This window comes from Leptonychotes weddellii, chromosome 1 (genome assembly GCF_054177405.1).
Source record: "Leptonychotes weddellii isolate Sample4059 chromosome 1, ASM5417740v2, whole genome shotgun sequence".
In the NCBI taxonomy this organism is placed as follows: Eukaryota; Metazoa; Chordata; class Mammalia; order Carnivora; family Phocidae; genus Leptonychotes; species Leptonychotes weddellii.
The window spans coordinates 125,938,135-125,949,243 of record NC_138369.1 but is presented as its reverse complement, the minus strand read 5'-3'; the positions used below and the strand labels follow the sequence as shown (position 1 = coordinate 125,949,243).

Sequence of the window (11,109 nt, the reverse complement as noted above, 5' to 3'; positions counted from 1 at the left end):
AAAATTAATGAAAATGACCATATTGAAGATGAAAACTTTTCCAAAATATTAAGCCAAGAGATTCATTATAACAGGATCTAAACTGGTATAAAATTCAGGAGATTCTGTCATTAAAAATGCTATAGAAACTCAGCAAAAACCTTTTTTCTCGGCATTACATTTCTGTGATCTGGACACAGGAGTTCAGAATCTTAGGGAAAAAAAACACATAAAAATAACAGCAGAACCTAAAATCATAGTATAGTAGTAATGTCATTCATAATCAGCATCCCTCTGGGTCTTCCAAGTACACTAAAAGTCTAGTTTTTGAAATTTGAAAACAAATGCTGTTAAACTTCATCGTGGAAGATGGAAACTAGAAATTGGCTTGAAATAAAGGAATCTATTGTTTTTGGCTATGTGTTTGGCTCTGTGTCTCCCCCTAAAACCACGTCTCAAAGTATTCGCTCTATTGGGGATAATATCAACTACCTTACTACTAAAAGTAGAAATATTTCAGCATGTTACTGTCAGGGTAAATTCCTGTGAGTGGTCTTTTAAAAGTCTTTCATGTCCACAGACAATCTCTTGATTTATATCATCCTACCCTTTGTATCATCGTCCTCCAGTAAATTTACATTAATAATTTTTTAAAAACCCTATACCTGAAAAAAGTAAATCTGGTCCAAAACATGGGGTGACTCTTGACAGTATTTAGAACTAAGTAAGTCTGCCCATTCCTTGCTCCTCCTGTCTCATGTTTTAGTTCCATATGCCAGTATAGCAAAATGAGTCCTTTTTTTATGGTATCAGCTGACAGCTGTATGCAATCAGTCTGATTCAACTAGCTGAAACCAGATTTCCCTCCCAACTAATATCGCTGCATCTAACGCTTGTGTTTCTTGGAACAAAGTGATGTGTTTATGTGAAAAAAGAAAAATAGAGTCATGTTTTATTTACATGCCAGGAGGTGTTTGGTTACCGGACCCAGAATCTACGCAGAGCCCTCTGCCTTATAACATCCATGCTGACCTGCGGGTTTCTTCAGCTGGTGTTCTATTGGAAACCCCAGTGGAGGGTGTGGGCTAACTGCATTCCATGCCCCTTGCAAGAAGCAGACACTGTTTTGCTAAAAACAACGGTGAGTGCCCTTCAGCATTGCATTGGTGGCACAATTGACTGGCTGGCATTCCAGAGTAGATCTTTCTTTACTTAAGTTTTCTTGTCCCCAAATAGGAGATGGCAAAACTATCCCTGAACCTACTTGCCATCTCTTATTTTGACTCAGGAAGGAAGGACATTGTCCTCCATGTCACCCTAGGGAAGTTTCTACCATGTCAGGCTAATTCTCAATGCCTTTAGCCATTACACAAGCAGGGGCTGTCAGTGTTATAACTCTTAAAGACATAACACAGGAAGGATAGTTCAGTTTTTTAAGAATACATATTTTGAGGGGAAAGTAGACATTTTAAACACCTAAATGTCATTTTTAAGATAGCTGTAAAATATTTTCTGGATATAAAACTTTCCTGTAAAGTGTGTCTTTCTTTTTATTCTCTAGCACAGTGGTTCTCAAATTTTAATGCAAATCAGTTACATGGAGGGTCCTTAAAACACAGACTGCTGACCTTGTCCCAGAATTTCTGATTCAGTAGGCTTGTGGTGGGGTTGAGAATTTGCTTTTCTAGCAAGTTCCAAGATAATGCTGATGCTCCTGTCTATAGCCAAAACTTTGGGAACCACTGGTCTAGGTAGGTATTTATTTGACTGCCTTATTAAATAAACAACATTTGAGAATTTCATGGGCTGGATTGTCTTCTTTAGGATGAATTTCAAAGATATATGAGGAAGAAGGTTATATGCCTTTACTTATCCACACTGAAGTTTCCTATGAGCAAGAACCCAGAAGAACCCTTGGTGGCTGACCGCCACTCTGTCATTAACCAAGCCGTATTGAAGCCAGAATTAAAAGTAAGTAATTTTGATGTAATGTTATGGCATGTTTTTTAAAAAAGAATAATGCAAATGTTTATTGGATGGAAGTTCTGAATGTCACGGTGCTGGACTGGGAATTACAACAAGGTATCAAGGAAAGTGAGTGTGGTGTGGGGACTTGGGACAAATAGCTCTCACCTCCCCCCATGGGCTTTACTTTGTGAATGACACTTGTTCTATCACATTTGTAATTGCAGCTGCGATGTATCCAAGTGCAAAAAATCAGGTACATTTGGGACTACTTGGAGAAGAGGTTTCAGAAAGTTGGGTAAGTTTGGCTTTTTCTCAGCATTCATCAGGGTATAAGGGAAGAACACTGATTTGTTGAATGCCATGATCTAGAGCATGCTTCTTGTCCTGACCACATCCTAGGCTACTGGAAGATAGCAACTCCTGCCATGACATCCACCACACGTTTGGACTGGGCCTGACCAGTGAAGAACAAGAGGTCAGGTAGGGTTTGTGACACTCCCTGAGAATAAACTCTGCCAGTAGAAATTGAGATATCAAATGACTTATGATCAGTGAACTGTTGGCATAATGCTTCATCAGCTTCATATAATCCCAGTTTATTTATCAGCAACAAAGACATATTTTAAGTTGTTCTTATTTTAGGCAAACTTATTAAAAAGAAAAGCCAATCAAATGATATTTGAATTTTTTTCCCTCAGGACTGTGCAATAGTCTCCTCTGTGTTGTCTTTTTTATTCTTTCCTCAAAAAATTTTGAGTCATTTCATAGACATCTGCTTCATCATCCTCTCAATCCTCTGAGAGACAGAAAGACAATATTATGATTGCATTTTCTTATAAAGAAACAGCCTAGAGATGAGGATTTTGTTTGCTCAGGTAGTTGTGTCATTCACCATTGTGTTCATAGCACCTGGAACAGTGCCTGATTCATGGTAGAAGTTCGATATATATTTATGGAATGAATGAATATAAGAATATATTTGTTGACCTATTGAGTGAATACCTCTACTACACCAGGCACTCTACAAGGAACTAGGGATCTAAGGATAAATAAGGCTTAGTCATTGCCCCAGAGACATTCACTGACTATTGGGAAAGAGAGACAAAGAATAGTGGTACAATTGTGAGAATGAGATCTATAAATGCACATAGATTAGGACATAATAGTGTAATAGTAGCATAGAAATGCTTATGCTCCTCATTAACCCACAGAGATTTTGAATTCTGGCTTCCCATCTGTAGTTTGAAATGGTGAATCCTGGTGAGTCTGAAAGTAAACCATTGCAAGCCTTCCCCGGAATCTTAATAATCACCTTCATTTCTTGCCCATTTTAAGGACATTTCCTGCCTGCCCTTTTCCAGTCCATCAGAAACACAAATTCTCAAGCTAAAAAGCAATCTGGTACCTAAAATACAGGTTCTGGGCCTCCACCCCCATATTCTGATCTAGTAGGTAGGAGCTAAGGGTAGTAGTGAGAGCAGAAACTGCACTTTTAGCAAGCACCCCTATTGTTTTTAAAGTTTTCATCCTGCCTGAACATGTTGAAAATGAAAAAGTCATCTAGACTTTGACAATATTTGCAAAATGCCTTAAAAAGAGTATCATTATATAAGATTTCAAATGCAATACTTAATAAACTGAAACACATAATGTTTTCAAAGTCGTTAAAACATACTGGTTTAGTTGCATTAAGCACCAGGAGTGCAAAGAATTGATCTATTTAGGAAATTTAGTTGATTATCGCAGATATACTTTGCCTTTGCCTAGGACACTATTTCCACAGGAAAGATTGTCCATCAGTGTAGCTATCTCATGTTTGTCCTTATTTATCAAGGGCCAAGCTTTAATAAACATCATACATAATTAAATTTAAATCTGGTCCACGCAATAAAGAACTTGACAATCTAATAAGCAAGACAAAGAGTATAGTTTCCCAAATATGAAGAATAGAGGAGATAATCTCCTCATAAATATATAGGCAGATTTTATTTATGGGCTTTTTTAGTTGGACAGTAAAGGGAGTAAGTAGAATGTGAACTATTTCCACCCTTAATTTTTTAGTGTAAGACTAGGGATTTTTTAAAAAAATTAAATGCAATTGATGGATTGGTTGGTTGCATGATATCAGATTAATTTCCTAAATGGATATGAGCTTGCCTTCATGAAAAGCAAGGATGCAACATGAGAAATAAAAGAAGGAGGATCACAAAACTCTCTGATAATGAAAAGCCACAAAGTCTAAATAAAATGTTCTTTTTAGGCTTCCTAGCAGCCAGGCAAAGACGGAAAATGCACACATTTATGTAACTGTCATTTTTTAGTAGCAAAAAGGCAAATCAGGACATCAGGAGAGATTAACATTATCCTGAAGAGAAATTTTCAGGGGGCCTCAGGAAGAAAATTGTTCTAGGAGATCCCTTGCTCCTATCTTCATTCACTCATGAACTGGATGCCTGGGAACTTTTTCTAATTCTATAAGCCTGCTCCTTAAAAATTCCAAAGTTCACAGAAGTAGGTCATGTCAGAACCCCCTGGATTAACATTAATTATTTAGAAAACTTCAGGTCTCCCTCCCTGCCAAGGACTCCACTGGTGACTTATCAGAATGGAATCAGAGTGGTCATGTGTGGTTTGAAAAAGCTCACCAGTGATTCTGACATGGTCCTCCTACCTCCTTGAGGACCCCCCACTCTAGGCTTCACCATCTGGAGCTTAAAGTGCCTAGCACACAGCATATTCTCCATAATTATTTGGTGAATAAATTAATAAATGAATGAATGAACAAATAATCAAATTGAAAAGGGACATATACCATCCCAAAAGAAAGTATTCCTATTCATTCATGTTTGGTTATTCAGAAATAAATACATCCCAACAGATTTACTATTGTGGAATGGTTGCAGGAAAGCTCAGTGATCCTTCAAGTGCAGTTCAGAGCCAACCCAGAAATGCCCTCCACAGCTTCCCTGTTAAGAAATATTTCAATCTCTTTTGGAGAGGGACCTTCTGCCTCCAAAGAAATTATCCCCCTAATGGATAGTTCTGAATGTTAGGCAAGTCTACATAATTTTATTCAGCCTATTTAGTTCTATAAGGCCACCTGGAATAATTCTAGGGCCCCTTTTCCTTGCCGTCTTGTCAGATTTCCAAAGTAAGGATGTGTAATCTCCTCTGTTCCTTGGAAATTTCCTCACGTGACCCAGCTTCAAGCCTTCCATTCCTTCTGGTTGCTCAGCCATTGGTCAATGTCCCTGAAAATCCTGCTTGGCTTGTGCTCAGATTGAGATGAGTACATGATCCCTAAATACACAATACCTTTTGGCAAGAAATAATGGAAAATATCAAGCAGCAAGGGGCATGCCAGGCTGTGATCCAAATGTGGCTCAGACAAGCCCTAAAGAGGATAATCTATAGGCTCCTATTAATCCGTTGGGTTTCAGTCCTCACGGGAGCTGAGCTCCTCTCCTTTTGATAGTAACACCAGAAACCATCTCACCAGACAGAAAAAGATGAAGAACATCGGGCACTTGCCTTGTTTCTTTCTAAACTGACTTTCCACAACTGTGTGCTTCTGTAGTTCTATAAACTGGGTTTTCAGCCTTGTTAGGGGAGAGAAAATTCTAGACATGGCTCACAAATGTCCTCATTAATTAATTCCAATATTTAGAGAACATTCTCTGTCATACAATGTGCCTCTCGATGCTAGAAAAACAGTTGAAAAGCTCCATCCCTGCCACTAAAGAGGATCTGAGAAATTTGAGGAGAAAGATATATAACTATATGCTATAATTCAAAGAGGTGCCTGCTATCACTAAGAAAAGGAGGCATATTGGAAGAGAGAAAAATACAGTTAATTGTGCCTGTGGGACCAAGGAAGACTTGAAAGATAACTGGCATTTATTGAGAGCTTGTCATGCCCTTGGCACTTATGCTAAATGCTTTACGTGTTTATATTATATGTTACTGCTAGCAATTTTATCAGGAATGTATTGGCAAACCCATTTTATAGGTAAGGGAACCGAAGCTCACCCCTCATTCATTCAACAAATAATTCTTGAGTGCATTATATGTATTAGGCCCTGTTTTAGGCATTCAAGATATATCAGTGTCCTCTAGAAGCCTATATTATAGGGAATGATACAGTCTCTTGTTGCATGGTTACTAACATGTAAAAAATAAGGTGCAATGTCAGATTATCAACACACTATAGAGAAAAATGAGATACGGTAAGGAGATAAAGAGAATCTGATTTGAGTATCAGGGTGGCTGTTTTCAATAGAATTATTAAGGAAAACTCCAATAAGGAAGTGCTATTTGAACAGAGACCTGAATGAAATGAGAGAGTGGCTATGCAAAGACGTGGGGAAATCCGGTTCCAGATCTAGGGAGCAGCAAAGGCTTAGCTGGATTCACATCCAGGTCTGTTAGATCTCAAATTTCTCCACCATTAGGCTGTATCATCAGATTTGACTCTCAAAGGCTGAGTGGGCCTTTATAAATTGAAGAATGTGGGAAGGGCATTCCAAGCAGAGAGAGAAAAAAAGAGAGAAGACCAAGTTTGGGATTTTGAGAAGTTCTGACACTTCGACAACAACAGGTTATTTCCACAGATTCCAGAAAGGATCCTGAGCACCAAAGTGGCTTGAGTGATGGTCTCTTCCCAGTGTGAAGTTTGGGGACACATGACATTCCAAACCCAATAGCACATGCTGTTTGACCTTTCTGTCTTCCAGCATCCCTGCACCTCAGTGTTTTCACACATGGAGTCAGAAGACCCTAGTTTGAGTCCTCTTGGACCCGTGCAAGCAATAATTGTACTTGGAAAGGCATGGCTTGGAAGTCAGACAAACTTGGGCTCAGCTATGTCGCACCTTAGATCAAGAACCCATCATGCAAATTGCACCATTGATGCTCACGTAGTGTGAAGTGGAGGCATGGAGACCAGGGTGTGAATCCTGGATCTGCTTCTTTCCAGCTCTGAGACTCTGGGAGAATTGCTGACTTTATCTGAACTTCAGTGTTCTTTATAATAAAGAGGATAATATGAAATCTCATAGGGGCATGGTGATTACAGGAGATAATACATATAAAAGGCTAAGTGCAGTTTCTGGCAGTCACCTCTGCTTAAAAGTTGTATTGTCACAATTAATAATAGATACGCATACTTTTGGCAAAACACCCAAATGAATAGGTTTTCCCCTTTGGCAAAATGGAGATATTGTTCCTTTCCTTTGGACCACTGTGACAATCAGATGAGAAAATCTTGTGTGAGAACTCTGTAAATTGTAAAATGCTACACAAACACAAGAGCTTCTTTTTAGAACGTACATAGTGTGAATTTATAAAGGGTCAGTGTGAAGAACATATATCCTCTTCCAGTTCATTGGCTCATTCTTTCATGTATTTATTTTCATATACTAAAGGCCTGTCCTACGTGCTAAAGAGACCAGGGTAAGATGGACTTGATCTCTACCATTAAGAGCAATCTAGAATGTCTGAGAATTCTAGGAACATCCTCACATCTGTGTTTTTAGCTGTTCTTAAAATATAATTGAATTATTTAAAAAATAACTCAAAATGCCTTACTAACTTCATTTTGATTCTTGAGTTACATTGTACTTAAGATATTTTTTAACTAGAAAAACAACTTTGCCTATCATGCACTTTTATTTTAAAAATATGTTAATATTTTATGATGTGTACGTTAATTTTCGATTAAAGGCACAAAGTGCCTAGAGGGTAGAGCAGTGACTTTTGCTTAGTTTGGCTTATACTCACTTACCAATGAAGTTGTAGTTGTGGTACTAATAAGTGGTCATTCTCCTACAGAAGATTAGTGTGCGGGCCCAATGCCATTGAGGTAGAAGTCCAGCCCATATGGAAGCTGCTTGTTAAACAGGTAACTAACTGTTTTCATCTATTTTTGAAAAACATTTTTTTGGTCCTTTACTTTTGACTTCCTGGTACTCAGGGGAATTTTAGGCAACATATAGATAATTTGATCTGAACAAAATTTGTGTTTCATATAACTTCCTTTTGTTATTCCCTATTGTCTTTAGTCTATGCTTTTCCTGTCCATAGAGGCTTTCTTTTCTTTTCTTTTTTTTTTTTGGTATTTCTTTTTTGTAGACATATATTTCTTTCTTTATATTTTTTATTATTATGTTCAATTAGCCAGCATATAGTACATCATTAGTTTTTGATGTAGTGGTCAATAAATATATATATTTTTATTCCAGAATTTTTAAAAGATTTATTTATTTATTTACATGAGAGAGAGAGAGAGAAAGAGAAAATCCAAGTGGGAGGAGGGGCAGAGGGAGAGAGAGAATCCCAAGCAGACTCCCCACTGAGCATGGAGCCCATTGTGGGGCTCAATCTCATGACCCTGAGGTAATTACCTGAGCCAAAATCAAGAGTCAGACACTTAACCAACGGAGCCACCCAGGGGCCCCTATTCCAGGATTTCTAACTGGTCCTTTTCAACAACCACTTGTTTTAAAGTAAAATCCACGTAAAAAAATCCAATCCCAGTGTGAGAGACAGATTCCTGTTTCATGTTTTTCCATTTGTTTTGTTTTCTTACGTTTTTGATGGTGGTTGTAATGGTGGTGGTGCTGGGGGAAATGTTATTACTTTTTTTTTTCTCAGATAGTCTGAACTTTTTATTTTATTTTATTATGTTATGTTATGTCAATCGCCATACATTACATCATTACTTTTTTTAACTATTTTTTTATTCTTATGTTAATCCCCATACATTACATCATTAGTTTTAGATGTAGTGTTCCATGATTCATTGTTCGTGCATAACACCCAGTGCTCCATGCAGAACGTGCCCTCCTCAATACCCATCACCAGGCCAGCCCATTCCCCCACCCCCCTCCCCTCTAGAATGCCCAGTTTGTTTCTGAGTCCATCGTCTCTCATGATTCGTCTCCCGCTCCAATTTCCCCCCCTTCATTTTTCCCTTCCTACTATCTTCTTCTTCTTCTTCTCCTTTTTTTTAACATATAATGTGTTATTTGTTTCAGAGGTACAGGTCTGTGATTCAACAGTCTTACACAATTACCTCTATGATCTTTTTGACTACTTTCAATGTATTAGTTTGGTCTTTCTCATGTTACTCTATTATGTCAATTTTCTTGAGAATGACTTTTTTCTTTGTTAGTGGGTTTATTTATTTATTTTTTTGGAATATTTTCTTTGGGTTCCTTGAAGTTATTATTATTAGTGGTGGTGGTGGTGAGCTCCCCTTAAGTGGGACTTCTCCTGCCTCCATTTCTCTCTTTCTCTCTGTGTTCACTCGCCCTCCTAGGTGGCTCTGAGTTTGCCTGCCTCTTAGTGGTCCCCATAGCTTCCAGTTCAGAACCAGGGTCTCTCCTGGGGTTTAGGGCTCTGTTTCCCAGGATCTAGTAGACATAGGCCCTGAGCTAGTTGGGGTTTGGCCAAGTTCACAGTTGCACCATGAACTCTGTTGTTTCCCACTCCACCCTCTGCTAGGTTGTGACTTTTCTTGGCTTCTGTTCTGGGGCAGGAGGCAAGTCTGGTTTGGTCCCCTGCCAACTGTGGGACACTGTTGGTCTTATTCCCCGTAGAACTGAGCTCCTAGCCATCACTCTCCAGTACTTGTGTGGAACCCAGTGGGCTGATCATGCCAGCCTCCTCTCCATGCTGCATGTTTCTAATCTATTTCTAATTCACAATGATGGACATTTTGTTTAGCATGGTCATGTTTTTCAAAATAATGTTTTGTTAGACTTTTTTTAGAGCAATCTAAAGTTCACAGAAAAGTTGATTGGAAGGTACTGAGATTTTCCCATCTACCCCATGCCTCCACATATGCACAGTCTCATCCACTATCAAAAAGCAGGCTGCTTTTTAAACTTCTTATTCATTTTCAAACTGCCAAAGATTCCCCCAGGTGTCAATTTGGTCTATATTGAAAGGGGTGGTAGTATTTTCTCCGCCTACTTACTAGGCCTTTAGTAGGAAAAAAGCAGATAAAAGTATGTCATATTTGGTTTCAAAAGAACATTGAATAAGGGAACTAAATTAATTATGATGGTGTTGTTTCTTATACAAGAAGTATTTAACCAATTTTCTACTGAGTTTATGTAAACTCAAAATCATATTATCATTAGTGCATAATCTACAATTAGAGCATTTTATACCAAGCAGACAGAAGAGCTATAATTTGTAAGGAAAGCATGTTGCAATGGAAAAATAAGAAACATTAAGGAACAAAAGCTTTGTTAATGTACAAAATATATCCGAGGGTTTCAGGAACTCGTAAGATACAGCCTATTAACTTATTAATGGGATGTCAGTTCATTTTGGGGACTGAAGGAGAAGTTTATTTAACATGTTAGAGAATTATAGAAAGTAGAGGTAAAAAAGAGTGGCACTGGCTTTAGATAATATCTCATCTAATTCATAATCATCATAAAGAGCACTTCATCTAGAAAATAATCCTTGTTTTGCTCAGACGGGCTCTTTAATTTACGCAACGTGTATACATATATGACTCTAGCTCCTCAGGTTTGCCCTCTCTGCTATCATTATTAATAGTGGGGTCAGCAGGACCAAAATGGGGACAATAGAGGGATTAAAAAAAGTTAAAGGTTTTATAAAGAGATGAAAAACTATGTGCATGGATGGCCAGCTTTGGGCTGGGGATACATTCCACCCATGGTTTTCACCACAACTTTGGGTACAATGATCCCTCTCTGTTCAAGGGCAGATCTGTGCTGACTTGACTGACTCTCAAAGCATCTTGCTAAGACCTGTGACATGGAGAGTCTGTTATTTTTAAATGACCTGGATACAAGTGCAGTCTTGCATTTTCCTCACACACCTTGACTCCATCTGCAGCATGTGATCACATGAGGAATGCAATAAAAATGGTCAAAGTTGAAGTTTGTTTTAAAAAGAGACTAAATCATGGTTCTCCTCCGTTATGGGTAAATATTGTTTAAAAAGATAAGTTGTTAGACTTTGTTATTGATAAAATATTTTTCCTTTTTTTTGTTTTTAAAGATTTTATTCATTTATTCGAGAGACAGTGAGCGAGAGAACATGAGTGGGGGGGAGGGCAGAGGGAGAGGGAGAAGCAGACTCCCTGCTGAGCAGGGAGCTCAAGGAGGGACTCCATCCCAGGAC

At 38.3% G+C, this 11,109-nt stretch overlaps 1 protein-coding gene across 1 annotated transcript in view; it reads left to right on the top strand.

The window, feature by feature from the left end:
* The first annotated feature begins 1,495 nt into the window (after window positions 1–1,495).
* Window positions 1,496–11,109, top strand: part of ATP13A5 (ATPase 13A5) — a 68,820-nt gene continuing 59,206 nt past the window's right edge. The window contains exons 1-4 of the mRNA XM_081814236.1: window positions 1,496–1,950; window positions 2,172–2,242; window positions 2,347–2,427; window positions 7,777–7,846. Coding sequence (XP_081670362.1) covers window positions 1,822–1,950; window positions 2,172–2,242; window positions 2,347–2,427; window positions 7,777–7,846 — 351 coding nt within the window. The 5' untranslated portion in view covers window positions 1,496–1,821. The remainder of the gene's footprint in view (window positions 1,951–2,171; window positions 2,243–2,346; window positions 2,428–7,776; window positions 7,847–11,109) is intronic.